The following is a 19,000-nucleotide window of genomic DNA, read 5'->3' as shown; positions in this document are numbered from 1 at the left end:
CTAAATTGAAAAAAGTGAAGGGGGGTCTGAATACTTTCCGAATGCACTGTAGCTTACTTTCATGTGTGAGCACTGCTACTGTGTACTCATGTCACAAATATCTAAAGCCTCAATCATAAGCTGTCCTTAATATTTTAAATTTCTATTTTTTAACCATTAAAAAATTCTATTACTGATTAATTTGTAACTTGACTATGTGCCATCAAGTTACTGTCGACTCCAAGCAACCACATAGTTTTTCTCCATGACAATCTATCCCTAACCTGGTCTTTGAGGTCTTCCAATGATGCACTCATCACCACTGTAACTGAGTCCATCCACTTTACTGGTGGTTGTCCTCTTCTCTTTCCGTCCACCTTTCCCAGCATTAGAGCGTTTTCCAGAGAGCTAGGCCTTCGCGTAATACAACCAAAGTAGGATAGTTTGACCTTGGTTATTTGTGCCTTGAGTGAGAACTCTGGGTTGATTTGTTTGGTGATCCATTTGGTTGTTTTCTTGGCTGTCTGTGGTATTCTCAGGCATCTTCTCCAACCCCAAAGTTCAAAAGCATCAATACTCTTCCTATCCTGCTTCTTCAAAGTCCAACTTTTGCTTCCATAGAGTGTCACAGGGAATACTGGCATGCACAATTCTGATCTTTGTAGGTATACAGACCTCACAGCATTTGAATATCTTCTTCAAGGCCTTCATGGTTGCTCTACCAAGTGTTAGTCTGCAGCATATTTCTTGACTGCCGATTTCTTTACTGTTGATGGTTGAGCCTAAAAGGCAGAAACTATCCACCACTTCAATATCTTCATTGCCAATTCTAAGGCTGGTTGTTCTACCTGCTGACGTTAGTTTGGTCTTCTTTATATTTAATTTTAGTCCTATTTTTTTCACTTTGCTCCTTAACTTTTACTACAGCTTGCAGATCCTTTATATTTTCAGCTATCAGGGTAGTGTCATCAGCATAACGCAGGCTACTGAAGTTTTTTCCTCCAATTTTAAAATCCTATTCTATTCTATTCATATAACATTGCATTTCCAAACATTTTGCCTTAATCAAGTTCCTAGGTATGACTACAAACTCAATGCAATACTACTGGATTAATATTTTTATTATTTTAAGTATGTATTCACTTATAATTTCAATTTATGAGGCCACCAACTTCTACATAACACCAAAAAAAAAGTTAGATGCGAGAATTATTTTGCTCCTTATTTGTTGCTTGTTTAAAGAAAATTTACCTTTAAGTTATTTCCTGCCAGATTCAGCCACTCCAAGTACTTTAGCTCTTTCAATCCCTCTACATAACCAATACTGTTGTGTGGCAAGTTTAACACTCGAAGATGAGTCAGCTTTGCCACACCCATCATCCGCACTAGCCGATTGTTGGCTACTGACAACTGCAACAAAAAGGACAATATCTTAGTTTTGTTTACTGTTCTTTTAATTCTTGGAGGAAAAAATTAAGTGAGAATGTACATGCTGCAAAGTAAAGCACCAACCTCTAGAATGGTAGGTGGAGGCCATGGCTGGATCAGTTGCAACCCAATCTGGAGAATCTTGCTACAGTGGATGAGTTGCAACTCAAACTGGAGCAGGAGGATCCTGCTACAGTGACTCATGCCCTCATCACCACCTGCTTAGACTACTGCCAACATGTTTTACATGGGTCTGATTCTGAAGGTCATTTGAAAGCTGCAGTTGTTAAGAGAGTAGTGGCCCATGTGCTGACCGGCATTTGCCAGTGGCAGCACATTTCACCAGTGTTGCAGGCCACGCACTCAATGAAGACAGGCTTTTGAGTGCCATTTAAAATGCTAATACTAACCTATAAAGCCCTACATGACTTGTTGCCTAGTTGTCTGCAGAACTGCATTCTTCTATTGGAAGTCAATGTAGTTCAAACCTCCCTTCAGATCAGCGTTTTTGTGACTGCACCTACAAAATTGCTTTCAAAATTCATTTTGATGGAATGCATTTTCCCAACAATATTCTGTCAGAAACTTTTAATTACTTTAAAACCAATAAATATAAGCAATATTAACTAACACAAAAATGGTTAGTTGTTCTAATTTGAGTACATGTGTGTGCATATAAAGGTGGAGAATCAAAGCATTATTTTTATTTATTTATTTATTTGTCCAATTTATATAGCCACTCATTTCACAACAAGTGACTCTGGGTGGCATACAACAAAGCTAAAACAATTAATAAATACCTAGAACAGTTATCAATTATTATTATCGAAAACTTTAAAAACTATAAAAAATAAAGCTAAGACAAAGAAATAATAGACGAAGGGATGTTAATAATAATGGAGCTACCTCACTAGTTCACCAGTCCCCTGGAGTCGCAGGCCTGATTGCACAACCAGGTCTTGAGGGACCTGCAGAAGATCAGAAGTGATGAAGCCAACCTCACTTCAGGAGGGAGAATATTCCATACCATGGGTACCACAACAGAAAAGACCTGTCATCTAGGGCCCGCCCATTGTAGCTCCCTCAACAACGGAACCCATAACATGCCCTTTCTACTAGATCTGGTGGGACAGGCAGATGTAATTGGGAAGAGGCGGTCCCTCAAGTAACCCAGTTCCATGCCATGTAGGGTTTTAAAGGTCAACATCAGCACTTTGAATTGGACCTGGAAACAAACTGGTAACCAATGCACCCCGCGAAACAGAGGTGTCATGTATATTCTAACAGAAGCACACATAACTGCTTGTGCTGCTGCATTTTGCACCAGCTGAAGTTTCCAGATAGTCTCCAAGAGCAGCCCCATGTAGAGTGCATTACAGTAGTCCAACCGGGAGGTGACCAGGGCATGAGTGACCATGAGTAGGGCTTCTCGATCTAGGAATGGGCACAACTGGCACACCATATAAATTTGTGCAAAGGCCCTCCTAGCCACAACTGCCATTACTCATTGATCCCCAAATTGAATTCATGTCCAGGAGGACCCCCAAATTAGATTCGTGTCCAGGAGGACCCCCAAATTGGACTCATATTTGACCTTCAGTGAAGGTTACTATTGAGCATAATCTTTAATGAAAACATATAGAACAAAACATTAAAATTTATTTTTCCAAGTTTTCCAAAAATTTGAATAATTTAAGTAGCAAAGCATATTTGCTCATATATATGAAAAAACCCTACCTGCATCAAGTTCTTGTAGTTCTCCAGGTGTTCCAATTTAATTAATTGATTTTTATCCAAAATCAAAGTATGTATGTCTGCATTACAGGATAAAGTTGGTCCTAATTTTTGTAAACCCTGGCCTGACCAATTAATTGAGGAACCTATTAAACAAGAGAAAAAAAATAAAATGTTAAAAAAGAATGAACACAGCAAATTCAGAAGATATACAATCTCAATCAATTACAATTCTTTTTTAAAATTTAGAATAAAATTAAGGAAAAGCTTATCATCAATATCTATCAATAGTACTGTATCAAAATTGCTGTGAATTCTTACCTTTTCTTTTTCTGATGAAGGAAAAAAAGAACAGGGGTATCTAATTATCCCCAAATAGTCATCAGCATTTCTAGCTAGATTAACATTTTATCAGTTAAAAGAAAATTGCTTGTGAATTCTTATAGTAAATTATCTTATACTGTGCTAAAAAAATGAAAAATGGGATCACACCTATCTTTTTTCCCCAATCAATGGAGCTCATTCTTCCAGATTATTTTATTTAAATGGTATGATTCTGGATGGTATGTCTTACACCTCTGGCTTTTTTTCTTAACTTTGCTTAGGCAGAGAAGAGATTATATTGGTGGTGGTTCTCTATTGGATACCATTTGAAAACTTAATGCATTCTGAAAGAAGTATGGAAGCTAATGATTTTGTTCACACAAATGCAAAATAAATCTGAAATAACTATATTATAATAGCAAGCTCTTTTACTAAGATAGCATCTGTGATAGAAGACATGAGCGGGGAGGATTCTGGAATGGAAAGCACCTTTTCAGCCCCCAGCCGGAGTGTGAGAAAATCAAGAGAAGGAGACTGGCCCCTCCCTAAGGGCATCGTGGTTATAGTTGCAGTTGTTGGGGATTAGAATTAGTCTGACGAGATTCTGTCTATTAGGTGTAAGCTAATAAAGGAGCTGAACTGATTCTGGACTGTCTCACTGTTGTTCTTGGGCTGAACCTGACAGCATCTAATTATAAATATGCTTAATAAGGAATAAAACCCAAATAACTGGGTTGAAATATTTGTGAGCAAACACACATATATATGCATCATACTGTGTTATACTGCTAGTAACATTTACATAGTGCTAGTAACATTAGTAATAATTAGTCTCAAAAAAAGGGTATTACCAATCCAGGCTTGTTGAAAACAACTTTTATATTAGGGTCTGAATACTAATTTAGACTTTATAAATTAAATTCATTATAAATTAAAGATGGAAAGAACCATTTAGACCATCACAACCAAACTACTGCTCAGTGCTGGAACATAAAGTATCCTCAATAGAAGGTTGTCTAATTTCTTTTTAATTATATCCAGTGAAGGGGAGTCTACCATATTTCTGGGGAAATGATTTCATCATTGATTGATTCTTACTATGAGGAAATTTCTTCTTATTTTCACCTGGAATCTGCCTTCCTGAACCTTGATTTCATTCTTCCTTATCTTATACTTTGAACCAATACAGAACAGGTCTTCAGATATTTCCATGTCATTCTTTCAGATATTTGAAGAACATTAGCATAACAATTAGCAAGTCCTTTCAGTTCTCCAGGATTCCTTGGGGATTTACATTTATTCAAAGTATGTGTGCATATATATTTCTATCAATCTCAAAGTTCCTTCTCGCCCTACACAGTTGCCTATGGAACGTACTACCTCTTATAGGAAGAGATTAAAAAAAAAAGGACCTTTCAGTGCTAACTCTTAGCATTTTGCAATTATCTAAACTGGGCACCAATTTCTTGATTCTTTGTTCTTCCTTATTTGGAATACATCTGAAAAGTCTCTCTTTTTGCTTTTATTATCCTTTGCCAACCTTAGTATATTCTGAGCTTTAGCTTTTATAACATACTCTTTATAGTGCTGGGTACTTAATATGTACTCTTTCTTGTGACCTGGCTCTGTTTTTACCTCCCATGCAGTTCTGTGAACAAATATTTATCCCCTTTCAGATCGTGAATTTCTACATATATTATGCATATATTACAGCTTCATGTGCATCCTTACTGATATATTTGGTGCTTATTTTATTTATTCATAAGCAGAGTTACTGAACATGTGATGTGTCAGTGTAAAAAAGTAACCGCTCCTTTAGATTTAGTAACTTTAGCTGTATTAACTGCAACCAGACTCTTCTTGTAATTGGTGAAAAGTGTCTCACACCATTATGTAAGAATTTGGGCCTAGTACCCCATGGTGAACTGCTTTGCAAAACTTTTGGGAGGTTTCCAATATAACCTGCTCATGTCCGGTCTGTCACATTTCTGTGGGGTTCAAGTCTAGATTCTGACTTGGCCCATCCAAAACAATGAATTTGGGCTTCATCCATTCTCTTGTAAACTTACTTGTATATTTGAGATCATTGTCTTGCCTCATGATCCATGTGAATTTCACCTTCAACGATAATCATGACAGCCTCCAGTAAAATTATGTGCTATAAAGCAGAATTCACGCTTCCCCCAATGATAACAAGTTACCAGGACTTGAAGCAGCAAAGACGTCACTATGCTTTCATGATTGGTATGACATTCTTATTGTGAAATGAAGTATTCGATTTTTATCAGGCATAATGACACTTACGTAGCCTGAAAGTTCCACTTTTGACTCATCAATCCATAGTGCATTCCTCCAGAAATATGGTGGGCCATCTGGGTACTTTTTTCTTCTTTGTGAGCATTGGTGGCCACCTTGCAACTTCTCCCACAAATCTATTTTTTTCCCAGGGTATTTCTGATGGTGGGGTCATATACAGTGACCTGAGCAAGTGTGGCCTGCGGATCCATAGAAGTTATTCTAGGGTTCTTTTTTACTTCCTGGACTAATTTATGCTGTGCTCTTGGAGTCATTTTGATCAGAAACAATCACAAATTTTTTCAGGTCTGTAGTTTTGGATGTAGATAGCCTCAGAGCTTAAGAAATGGTTATTGTAACTTGACAGGCTTCATTTGAGAGGTCTTCAGAACTTTTCTGAATGAGCCATGTTTAGAATCTGTGTAGTGAGATATTCTCTGTGATGAAGCCAACCAAAAATATATGTGATTTATATATAACAAGATGGCCCAAATGAGCCCTGAGTGTTATGTTAAGTACATACCAATCCCTTTAATTTAATTAATGACAAAGGGAGAAAGTACTTTTACACACTGACACATTGTGTATTGGATGATTATTCATGAAAAGTTTCTTCTTTGGAATTATTCTTTTATGTAACCTCCCACCTATCTTGATCTACTTTCTTCATTTAGCTTCTCCTATTATGGAATCCTACTTATAATTGCTCTTAATTTATTACCATGTCTTTTTTTAAGGTATAAGATTAACATTTGATACCATTCATTGTTAGTTTCCTTAACACCAAGAACTCCACCATTACTTGGCTACTTTTCCCACAATGTTTCTGCTACTTCCACTTGCTTGGCCAACAGTATTGTCAAATCATGGATACCTGTAGTTGATCTTTCTGAGCCTTCCTTCATCCTCTAAAATAGAAAATTTTAGCAAGATTGGTCAGGAATTTTTGAGAAGTATTGTCTTTGACAATTTGTTTATCAGCAGATATTGGGATGATTGAAGAGTCCCCTTACTGCATGCTCCTTTGAAATATCTGCAACTGGCTTTTGGAAAGCATCACCTAGTCTTCTCCTTGATTAGCCTGGCCATAGCAGATAGTAATAACAGTATTGCTTTTATGTGTTCCTCTATTTATTTTAATCCAGTTACTCTGTAGAATATGCTATAGCATGTTTCATTTACATTATATTCCAAAGATGCAATCTATAAAAAATATGTACATACTAAAATATACCATATTACCATTATTATTTACAATGGAATATTCCTTTGCTCAATTTTGTCATCCTGTGAAAAATAAATTATTATATACTACAAGAGTTTGAGCATTAGAAAATTCTTTGTAACACAACCCCTCCCCCACTGCAACCAAACATAGACAAATAGCACAATACTGTAATGCCTTTCAGGACAAAAACTAGTTACTGAAAACAATGACAGCAGTACCTCATCTAACATAGTTACATTGCTAACTGCACTGTCATTACACATCCACTTGATGTGCACATATAGAAAGAAGCCACAAAAAAATCTGTAGTTGCTTCAATACATATCTATACTGTATACACACATATATGCGCCAAGCAAAGAATAGGGGAACTATTACCGCTCCTTCAAACTACACAAAGAAACAATCGTTCGCAGGGCCTTTCGGGATTTGTAGTGCATTGTTAAAATTAACTTATACCATTAACCAGGATCCAGGATCATACAAACTACAGTCCCCATATCACTCTGCGCGACACTCCCCCTCCTCATAACGGTCAAAGAGAAATGTCTTGAGCGTTCCTTAGAAAGCGTTCCCAATTCGCCTATACAGTATTTGCCGCTTCCCGCGCTCGGCAGATTTCACTCCTACCTTGACTAGCGCCCGTGGATGGCTTGACCCCCTCACTGTTCCTTGCAGAAACCTCCGCAACCGATGCTGCCGCCATACTTCCCGCTTGCTTCCAATGCTAGGCAACCGTGCTGAAGTTAGATACTGATTGGATGATAAGAAACGCTTGGAAAAAATATTGCGAAAGATTTTATATAACAGCACAAAGTTTTCAAGCCCCCTTGGTATCACAGGTAATGAGTTTTACCCATTTTAGGAATTAAACTATCAGCTAATGAAAGCGCGGTACTGCCCATCATGCAACAGCATAGCGGGTGTTCCCATCATGCTTCGCGCGAGTATAGAATCCGGTTTCCCATGATCCTCTCCTTCTCTTATGCGCTGGAGAAGCCGGTGAAGTTGCTCTGCTACCGCCATTATGAAGTAAGACTCGGGGCCGAGGTTTAATCCGAGGCCATCCTCAGGTTTGGCTTGTGAGATGGGGTAGGTTTAGGTTTTCTTAGTCTGATCATTTTTTCTCGGTAACTTTGGAATGCAGGGTCGAGCTGTGCAGCTTCAGTGGGTACAAGATCTACCCCGGCCACGGCCGCCGCTACGCTCGTACGGACGGAAAGGTAAGGCGCAAAAAACAAAACAAAAAACGTCTGGCATAGTATTGTTGCTAAAAGTGATGTGCTTCACTGATTTCTGAGAGCTGACCCATAGTCATAAGAGTTGCAGTTTTATTCTTGGTTAATTTCGGGATGATAGAAGTTGATCCTAAAACTTGTTAGCAGCTGATAAAAAAGCTGCCATAAATCACTTAATGAGGGATAGAGAGAACTTTCAAAGCAAAGGTTTGCAATTTCAGTGAAGTATTTAATCAAAAATTTGTAATTCAGCAATATTTGGAATTGCAGGTTCAGTTTAAATCAAGAAAAATATGTTTCATTTATTGATTTCAAAGCAGCACTTGGTAGCATGCTCCATGACAGCATTTGGGCAATGGTTCTGGAAAGATAAAATATGCCAGATCACACAAACCCTTTATAAACAACAAACTGCCAGATTAGAGAACATGGAAACCATTGTCCAGAGGTCCATTTCAACAATTTCATCAGGGTGCTATTCTATTGCAGTTGTTCAATATACAGATGATTCATATTTTGAGAAAACTATTGAATGAAAAGATGAGTGGTATTGTTACATATCCATCCAGTTCTATACTTACAGATTTAATCTTTGCTGGTGATGTGGCCCTCCTAGCCAGCACTCGGGACAACCTACAAGATTAGCCATATAACAAATGAAGTCTCACTAAAACCAAATACCTCCATGCTTCACCTGACTCACCCAGTAGAGCAGTGGAGTTAAGAAATGAAGCAATTCAACAAGTAGATTATTTTACATACCTTGGAAACAATGTAAACACAACTGGTGGAGCACCACAAGAAGTAGCATTTCAGCTGAAATGAGCACCTTTCTTTTTGTCCTTTCCAGTTTTTGGAAGTGAAAAGACATTTAACATAGCACAAAAGTCCAACTACACTGTGTAATAGCACAGGCTCATATTTATGGCTGTAAAATCTGGCCTTCTAAAATTGGGGACTGTAAACAAACTACACTTTTTTTTTTTCTTAACCATTGCTCTCTATGTTGCATCAGTGGTAGCAAATTTCCAATAACCTGAAATGAAAAGATCAGCAGAAAGTGTAAAACAGTAGCCATTATAGACTTAATAAAAAATCTGGTGCTGGAAATAGATTGGACATATGTTGAGAATGCCTAACAGCTGATTACCAAAGCTGGCTTTCACCAGCTTCAGTGAACTTACAAGAGTCCATTGGAGTTGGGCAGCCAGTACATTTAAATAAATAAATAACACGGAAATGCCCTCATGGTGAGGTTCGCATTGCAATGAAATCATTCAAAAAGAAGCAGAAGACAGTGTATTGAAACTCCTAAACCTTAGTAGAAAAGTGTATAGCAAAAACTGGCAAGTTTACCTAGCTACAATTGCTTCTGACTGCATGCAGTAGAAACAAATTACACAAGAAGTAAGTGTGCCTCCCATACCATGAGGTGTCCAGACCCAAGTGGGCAGGGGTAGTGGCAAGTAAGCAAGCTATTTCTATCCCTGAAACAAAGCTGGATTAACTAAAAGAGACATAGTTGTCTGGGTCATTCTGTTGTGGACTGCTTTGGGAGGATGGGATTCTAAACTTGATCTTCAGAAAAATAGTTCAAATTACAAGATTTCAACTAAGTAACAAGAAAGTTCTTGATAATACAAGCTGTTGACAGGGAAGAGGTTACCTTGGAAAGTGGCAGATTAAATGACTATTAAAAAGGTGTGCTGTAGTGTCTGAATCTAAGAGGGTATGAACTAGATGATCTTAGACACCCTTTCCAATTGTTCCTTTGATTCTCTGTGTGCTTTATTGTTGTAATATTGACAAGGAAGTGCTATTAAAAGGCTTGGTGTAATTGACTAAAATAACATATAGCAGCATAATTTTTTTCTCTTAGTAAGAGTCAAAAGACAGTGGCTTCTCTTAAAAACACATTGTCAGGGTATAGCTAAGCTAAGTTTTGATTTATATACTGCCTAGCCCACAGCTAATCCACTATTGATACCTCAGCTCTAGAATTATTTTATTAAGCTACTTTGTCATCTTATAGTAATACTAAAAGCATGATGTTATGTTTAAAAAAATCTAAATGTTCCAGGTTTTTCAGTTTTTGAATGCAAAATGTGAGTCTGCATTCCTCTCCAAGAGAAATCCCCGTCAGATCAATTGGACTGTTTTGTACAGGCGAAAGCACAAGAAAGGACAATCAGTAAGTATTTTGTTGTATTTCTGTTAGTTTACTGAGACTAATGATGGCTGCCTGTTTTCTTAATAAGTATGAATAACAACATTTAAAATATATTTAACTGTAATCATACCACAGAAAGATGTAAATGTTTATTTTACCTTGCAACTTAAATATTCCTGTGTCCCCTTACAGAACAAACATAATGAAATTTTATTTAAAGGCATATGCTTTCATGAGCTGCACCTCATTTCATTGGATGCATAAAGTAGCTAGACTGAATTGGGATGAAGTGAGAGGGGAAGACAGATTGGTTATGCCAATGCAAATTACATGGGAGACGGATTACAGGTATATTCACATTTATAATGTGTTAAAAACCCATTGTGTTTGTTGAGGCTTTTTGAAATTGCCTGAAACTTTTTCATATGTGGAGTGTCCTGGGAGCTTGAAATGCTCTGATACTACTTTATTCTTATTTTGAATCCTGTTGTCAAATGTGTGTCCATTCTTATGTGCAAAGTTTTTCCTATTTGTCCTAGGTAGACTCTAGAGGAACACTGCTGGCAAATGATGGTATATATCACATTAGAGGAAGAGCATGTAAAGAAACCTCCAATTCTGGAGTTGTTGGTGCTCTCTGAGCTTGGTTGTTTGTTGAAGACATTACATTACCTGATTAGGTAACATCATCAGTGCTAGTGAGTGTGGGGTTTACTTCCTGTTTATATACAGTAGCTTGCCCTGCCAGTATTGGTGGGGGTGTGGTAGACAGTAAAAAAGCTTAGAAGGAAACAAAAGACCAGAACACATCTTTTCCAGCAACCAACACCCAGATAAGCAGGGATTAACACCAGATAAACAATCTAGCAGAAAACAATACCTTAACTGAGGAACTACCAAGGAGAAAACCACACCCCCACCAACACTGGCAGGATAAACTACTGTACATAAACAGGGAGCAAACCCCACACTTGCTAGCACTGATGATATTACCTACTCAGGTAATGAAACATCTGCCAGCATATAAGCAAGCTCAGAGAGCACCGAGGACTCCACAGTTCAACCCTGAGCTACATATATTCTCTTCTATTGAAATCTCTAATCTTGTGTACTTACTGGGAGCTTGTAATGATGCTCTTGGTGTAGATTTGAGGGCAGAATAGTCATTGTTTGTTGCAGGTCTAGTTCCTGTCTCAGCATCGTTGTATGTAGTTTCTTGTTGCTTGTGAGAATCTGCTTCACTTTCAGTGTTGTATATAAATATGGATTTTCCACCCAATTCTTGAGAAAGTGCAGTGTCATTGTCCAGAATGGGCTATAGCTTATTAATAATGTATTGGAAGGCTTTGAGCTGTGAGCTGTAGGTGACAACCAATGGCATTCCATTTTTGTTTTAGTGATCTGTGTTTGAATATGTCCTCCCTGTCAATCAATCTCTGTTGAGTTGTCTGTTGATCTTGTTGGATGGATAGTTCCCTCTCCTGAATGCTTAATTCCATCAGTGGAACATCTCTGTCAGGATCAGAACAAACATGGTTGTAGCATAGAGCCTGGCTCTGTTGTGATAAATTTGAAATTTCTAGATGGAAGCATGTGGATATGCATGATGATCTGTAGGTTTCCCGCATAATGAATTTATGTGTCCATTATACAGTTTTACTGTGACATCAAAAAAATGGCCTTGTGTGGAAACTTGATGCTGAGGTTGATGGTGGGATGGAAGGTGTTGAAGTCATGATGGAATTTGACCATTACTTTGAAAAATGAAATGAAATCAAATTCCTCTAATCCATTAATTCCTCTAATCCACATGTAGCTTGCATCTGTATAAGCAACATATGTTTTCCTCTCTGTTCCCCACCACTGCTTCATCCAAATTCAAATCCTACATCAGTCTAGTTATTCTATGCATCTGATGAAGTCAGCTGCAGCTCACGAACCCTTATGCCTTTTATTAAAATGTGTTAGTCAGAAAAGGTACTGCCAGACTTCTTCTGATTCCCTGTATCTTAATAACCATATTCTATGTGCACTGGGTTGGTGGAATGTGTTTGTTTAGTTGTGACATAATATGGCTTGTATTTATGGCTTTTCACAATCCACTATGTATTAAAAAAAAATTCTGTAGCCATTGATAAAGGATCACTGTTTTAAATTATGTTGAAGGGAATAGGAAATCCTTATGCCTTTTTATTGTACTATTCTTAAAAACAGAGAGAATGAATGAAGATTGAAGAGTGCATTTTATATTTCTAGGATTGAAAATCCTTTAAGAACTGTGTTTTGAAATGGGCGCATATAGCTACTTGAAAGAAAAGGCAGGATTCAAGAAATGTACAACACAATCATACATCTGTCTAATCAAAAGTAAATCACATTGTGTTCAGTGAATCCCTGATAATTGGAAGAGAAATATAGCCTAAAATGTGGAGAAAAATAACAATTCTGAAATAGTGTTGTATCATGGTTTATACATGGGTGACGAATAAACTGGCCTCAGTCCATGCCAAGCAGCCTTTGAAATGTCCCTACTATTCTTACTGGCAACTGGAAGAGTAGATTCTGTATCAAGAAAAATTCTTCCAATACAGGTAGTTCTTGCTTAATGACAGTTTGTTTAATGATGGTTCAAAGTTACAACAGCCTCAGAAAAAGTGTTTTACAACCCGTAGTCACACTTAAGACCGTTGCACCACCCCCGCAGTCACGTGATTGCAATTTGCTACCTTTCTTATGACAGTCATAAAGTGAATAACCGTGGTCATTAAGTGAATTCCAGCAAAAAAGTCCATTGGAGAAGCTGGATTCACTTAACGACCACACAATTCACTTAATGACTGCAGTGATTTGCTTTACAACCATAGTAAAAATGGTCATAAAATCAGGTCCAGTCACATGACTCGCTTAATGACTGCTCCACTTAACCAATTTTCTGGTCCCTATTGTGGTTGTTAAGTGAGGACTACCTGCATGGACTTTAATTGTTTTTTTTAAAAAGTTGCTTTTTCCTTAAGTTTTATAATAATTTTTATTAGATTTTTCAAATACAAGGGTAAAAGACTAATACAAACTAAAGAAATTATAAAGAATAAAAAAAATGCAGAAAAGAAAGAAAAAGAAGTTATATAAAAGATGACTCCCACCCCCAGACAAGCATAAACAGCTTCAATAATTTAACACCTTCTCTGGTATTTCATAAAAGAATTCTCTTCTTCCCATATCTCATCTCTTATCAATAATCAAATTGTAAAAAATCATCTTTCAATCCTACTCAGCAGAAGTCCATTTAGGGTTACCAGAGATAATAACATATGTATTTTAACTTTAAATCCATTTTATAGTCCAGTTTATCACTTTCTCTAAAAAGTAAAGCAAAAGAAATCTCTCCCCACTTATACGCAAATCATAAAAACTCTGTCCTTCAGTCCTGGTCAAAAAGAAATCCCATTTGTAACTACCAGAAACCACAACTTATATTTTAACCGTAGTCAAATAGATTCACTTTATAAATCTTTTTTTTACTTTAAAAAAGTTTAATCTTTAATCCTGACAAATAATGTCCCACACATTGATTCCTTATCATTTTTTCTTTGTCTTTCAAGAACAGCCTCAGTGGTTTCTCTTTGTCTCTTCTTGGGAACAGCTTTATTAGTTTAACACATCCCTTTTGTAAATTCATAAAAAAAAGACTTTCCAAATCACTCTTCTGGTTCATTATTTGCATGTCCCAGTTCATCTGTACATCTATTTTAGCATCATTTTCCATTTTCAGCTCCACAACATCTTTTTCCAAATCACTTTTATAATACAGCATTTTTTAAAACTCCAAATCCACATTCAAATCAGCCTCAGTTAAAGTGTCAGACAGTCTTTTCAGTAATTTCTGGGTACACTGCTCCCAAACCGCCTTAAACTCCTCTATAGTCATATAGTATTGCTCCATTGTATTAATGGGTCTCTTCCCTTTTAAATGTAATTGGTTGTTCTCTCTGGTTCCCTCAGTCAAGTCTCCTTATCATCTGTTTATTTTCCAGACAAGAAAACTTCCCACAGGAGGATATCTTACAATTAATTTCAAAATCTTCATATATTATTTTGTCATTTTTAAACACCCCACAGGAAATACTCTTTCATGTCCCTCTAACCCCTTAACTTTTCAAACACATTTCTGTTCAAAAAATAAATCTTTTCTTTTTAATCCTCAGACTTACATGTAGTTTTTTTCATCCAAAGTAGAAGGAAATTCTCCCAGCACTTCAGAAGATTCTTAACTTCTAAGTAATCCATAAAAAGGAGTTCCTAAAATAATTAAGAGAGGAAGAAGGTGGATCCAGTGTCCCTTTGAAAGGCGCCAAACACTGGCTTTTCCTCAGCTCCCAGAACTCTCAAACCCACTGGAAATCGCTATTTTGCAATCTCTTCGCAGGGAGATTCTGCACAGAGCAAACTTGTGGGTGATCCTTGTCCTCTCCTTTACCCAGAGAGGGGTTCTAGGAGCTGATTGATCCCTTCACCAGCTCCTCTTTTTGCCATAGTCGTCTCCTCTTTTGTGGAGCTGTCTTCAGTCCGCCGTTGCTGTCCCCGGGATCCCTGCTTTTTCTTTAAGTTTCAGGTGACCAGCAAATTTGAAAATATTACAGATAAAAATACAAAAAAATGATACATAACAGAAAAAAAAAATAACTCGGCTGCACCAATACTACATCTAGGTTGAATGATTAGACCGTGTTTCCTGGGAGTTGAGATAGGAGATGAGAATACTGAACTCTGCAACTATATAAATTAAGTATTTCAATCTGATATGATCAAAAGTTTAGCAACTATAAAACAAAGATTTTAAAAATGGCTGTGAGTAGTTTAGGATTAATAAAGGAAGGAGATGGAATTATCCTCATTTAGATTAGCTGTTTTTTGTAGGTTAAAGAAGAGGTGCTGGTGAGATTATGTAACTTTATTATTTTTCATGACTTTCATGTATTTCATACATGAAATATACATGATATTTCATGTATATTTGTCATGTTGGCTGTTTATGAAAGTGTGTGTGTGTGTGTGTAGAAATTTTTGAGCTTCTGCAATATGGATACTGTTTTGAAGCATTTATTTCTTCTTTGCTCAGGAAGAGGTACAAAAGAAACGTACACGCCGTGCTGTTAAGGGCCATAGAGCAATCACAGGTGCTTCTTTGGCTGAAATAATGGCCAAGAGAAATCAGAAACCTGAAGTGCGAAAAGCCCAAAGGGAACAGGCCATTAGGTCAGTACATTTTATTGCTTACATAAATATAATTATGGTCTAGTTGTCATCTTTGGCTGAATGTAAAAAATAGGCATCATTGCAGTACAATTAAACTTCATTCTAGTCTAACCACTTCCAAAAGTCTGCCTGGATTGGAAAAAAAATATAAGCAGGAGAAAATTAAAAATGTAATTGGTGACTTGTGGTCTGGAATGGTCTGGATCCTTTCACCACTTTATTTTGATACATGCTAAAATCAGGGATAAGGAACAAGCTTCACCAATGGCTGGATCGGCCCCTCACAGGGATAAGGAGATGAACCAAAACTCTTTTCCAGAAAGGAGCTGCTTTAAGACATCAGGAATACTTTGATGCTCTGACAGCTAGCGCCTGACGATACTACCAGCAGGGAATTACTTAAAACATCAAATCAGCAACTAATTCATCTGCCCTACATTTTCCCTTTCAGGTGTCATGCAGGGCAAGGGAAGCATCATTTTAAGCAATTGCCAGTATTTTTAAGCTATTGTTTCCTAGAATGGGACAACATTTTAAGGAAAAAGCAGTGCCTCACATGAGATCCTGCAACTAAATTGAATAGTTTTGCAGAACTTCCCTTCTTGGCGTATGCCAGGGTAGACAATCTTTTTGGGTTTAGGGATTGCACTTTGCCTTTGTGCCGTGTCTTGGGGCCACAGAATGTGCGTAGCATTGTCAAGATGTCAAAGAATTGGGGCAGGGATTACAGGGAAATTGGCTCAGTCTGGGGGATGGGCTAAAGGATTAAAGGGAGCCTAATGTCTCCGAAAACATTGGCCCATCTATCCAGGATGAGGATCTGAAGGCTACAAATGGGGTTCTGAGGCTACCCACCCATGGTTAGATATAAATACCCACACCCATCCATGGACCACCTATTCTGGTATGCACCAGGCATATTTCTTCATACATTTTCGATGTTAAATAATAAAAGCAGTTTTGCTCTTCTCATTAATCTTTTTGCAATATAATTAACAGAGCTGCCAAGGAAGCAAAGAAGGCTAAGCAGGCAACTAAGAAAGCAGTACCCTCTGCAACAAAGGTAATGCCTGTCAAAGGCTGTCTAAGCAATAGGATGATACGTTCTGTAATTCTTTGTAGATTCCTATTTAGAAAACAAAGCAAAACAGAACTGTGGCTCTTAAATCAAATTGTTCCTGTATACTAGTCTCATTATCAATTTGTATTATAGTTTATACTTTGACCAACTCAGTGGGAGGCTACAGGGTTGGCCTAAGGACATCCAGTTTTTTTATTTGCTACATTTATGTCCCACCTTTCCTCTGGTTGCTCAAAGTGATCTTATGTTATAATACATAAGGGTCTTTGCTCATTTTATTCTCAAAACAATTATCTAAGGTAGATTAGGCTAAGAGACAAGGATAAGCACTGTGATCTAATAGAAACTTGAATTCAAGTCTCTTGTATCCAAATTTATTATGTAGCCGCTACATTGTTTCTCTGTCTCTAATGTAATCCAGCTTCTCAGTTGGGGTCTGCTTTAAGTACACCATTGTGAGAAAAAAGTAAAAAGTATCTGTGATCCCCAATCCAGGAAGGGGCTACAATAAACTTAAAATATGGTATGGTAATTGAATGATAACAGAATTGTTTGTCAAAGGCTGCAACATCCAATCTCTTTAAGTATTCCAGTGGTTGCAAAGAATCATAGTGTAGCATTTCTGGCCAGATTGAAAACTTGGTTTAAATTAGTTAGGGACACTTTGCTTTTTCTCATTCAGACTGGACTCCTCTCTCCAGAAATCAATCTGTACACATTGTGCTAGTTTATGCTGACTTAATATGTAGCATGCCCTCATGAATGTCTTGTTTTCTATTTCCAGGCACCAACAAAGGCTGCACCAAAACAAAAAATTGTGAAGCCTGTGAAAGTTTCTGCTCCTCGTGTTGGTGGGAAACGCTGATTTGTGCTGATTTGATTATGTCAAATAAAATTTTGACTATAATTGGTCTGTTTTCTTTAAAAAGCTTTCTTGAAAGTTTCAGGTCATTTTCGTTACATAATAACTTACAATGATGAGCAAAAATTGTTGAAAGCAGCTATTAGCAAAACACAAGAAAGTCTTTTTACTGTTTTACTGTTAAGACTGTTAAGAAATTATATTAATTTCTTAATATAATTATATTAAATATTAGTTGAAAAACATCAAGAAGGATTTGAATCTAAACACATATTGGTAAATTCATTTGAAATTGATGTTAATTTTGCCTAATCTGCCCAAATGCATTACATTTGCTATTCAAGGGGTTTTGCCACTGAAAACCAATAGTTCACTCAGGATAAATTTCATCATATTTCAACCATCTTGTCATCAGCTAACCAATAAACCAGTAGTTGAACATCACATAGCCATAACTGTCTCAGGTGAAACATTGCAATTGTTTTCTACTGTTAAGTAAACTTGTGACCACTTATCCCTTTCTCTGCATGGACACAGGAAATAATGACAAAATTCTATATTATGCCAGATGCTTTCCAGTGGAGGGGAAAATGCACATGATTCTGAAACTCCTACTCAAGACTTAGAACTGGATAGAAAATAGTTTTTATTTACTGTATTTTTTTTAAGTAATTCAATATATTCCTGTAATCTCAAGAGACAACTTCTGATGAATCAAAATAGTCAAATTTATAGTCATTTTATGCTCAGAATTTACAAGTTATTTACTGTAATTCCAGCAAAAGTGAAAAATAAGATCAAAAACCCTTAATATTATAGCCTTAAAATAGTCAATATGTAATTTAGTCAATTATGTTGTATATTTTAACATTGTAAGATTACATACTTTTTTTAAAACCGTAAATGTAGTCATATATATACATACACATGTAGAAGCTGGCAACCAAGGTACCATGAGAAGTTTATATGATAGAGTCCTTGTTTACAGAATGAAGAATAGTGAGTCTGGTTCAGTATTAGGAAAGGATGTTGACACACATAGTGTGCATTCTTATTTTGTAATCTAGGCTGATAAAGCCATTAATGGGATGTTGATGTCCCTCAACAGTATGGCGAAGTAATAGTTCAGAAATACTAATGAATAATAAAATTTTGTAAGCTTAAAATTAAACACAATTTTTGTACCTCCAACTGCAAAATCTCAGACATGCTGGCATATTTAAACTTTTTTTTAATCTATTCAATTCTGTCCAATTCTTGGAGACTGCCTGGACAGGTCCCTGCAATTTTCTTGGCAAGGTTTTTCAAAATGTTTTGCCATTGCCTCCTTCCTAGGACTGAGAGAAAGTGACTGGCCCAAGGTCACCCAGCTGGCTTGCTGCTTAAGTGAGACTAGAACTAACTG

The 19,000-nt window shown here is 36.9% G+C and overlaps 2 protein-coding genes across 3 annotated transcripts in view; one reads left to right on the top strand and one right to left on the bottom strand.

Moving 5' to 3' along the window:
• CEP97 (centrosomal protein 97) overlaps positions 1-7,885 on the bottom strand; it is a 30,012-nt gene extending 22,127 nt beyond the window's left edge. The window contains exons 1-3 of one of the 2 annotated variants that reach the window (XM_007429283.4): positions 7,619-7,885; positions 3,145-3,287; positions 1,231-1,389 (exon numbers count right to left, since the gene is read on the bottom strand). In XM_007429283.4, coding sequence (XP_007429345.1) covers positions 1,231-1,389; positions 3,145-3,287; positions 7,619-7,694 — 378 coding nt within the window. In that variant the 5' untranslated portion in view covers positions 7,695-7,885. Of the gene's footprint in view, positions 1-1,230; positions 1,390-2,313; positions 2,376-3,144; positions 3,288-7,618 lie in introns of those variants that run through there. The other variant, XM_088140826.1, reaches the window with a different exon arrangement.
• Positions 7,886-7,911: 26 nt separating this feature from the next.
• Positions 7,912-17,640, top strand: RPL24 (ribosomal protein L24). Its single transcript, XM_007429276.2, has 6 exons — positions 7,912-8,020; positions 8,136-8,211; positions 10,307-10,417; positions 15,516-15,652; positions 16,652-16,715; positions 17,518-17,640. The coding sequence occupies exons 1-6, from the start codon at positions 8,016-8,018 to the stop codon at positions 17,596-17,598; spliced, it is 474 nt and encodes a 157-aa protein (XP_007429338.1). The 5' UTR covers positions 7,912-8,015; the 3' UTR covers positions 17,599-17,640.
• Positions 17,641-19,000: the final 1,360 nt, after the last annotated feature.

Source organism: Python bivittatus, unplaced genomic scaffold (assembly GCF_059951505.1).
Source record: "Python bivittatus isolate LINGU-HERP-01145 unplaced genomic scaffold, Pbiv_v1 ctg000340_np1212, whole genome shotgun sequence".
Taxonomy (NCBI): domain Eukaryota; kingdom Metazoa; phylum Chordata; class Lepidosauria; order Squamata; family Pythonidae; genus Python; species Python bivittatus.
The sequence above is the reverse complement of the archived record's forward strand: the minus strand, read 5'-3'. Positions and strand labels throughout refer to the sequence as shown.

Bases quoted from the DNA above. Each gene is read 5' to 3' on its own strand.
- RPL24 (XM_007429276.2), top strand. The intron at 8,212-10,306 runs GTAAGGCGCAAA...TAAATGTTCCAG, and splicing joins ACGCTCGTACGGACGGAAAG to GTTTTTCAGTTTTTGAATGC. The intron at 16,716-17,517 runs GTAATGCCTGTC...TTCTATTTCCAG, and splicing joins CAGTACCCTCTGCAACAAAG to GCACCAACAAAGGCTGCACC.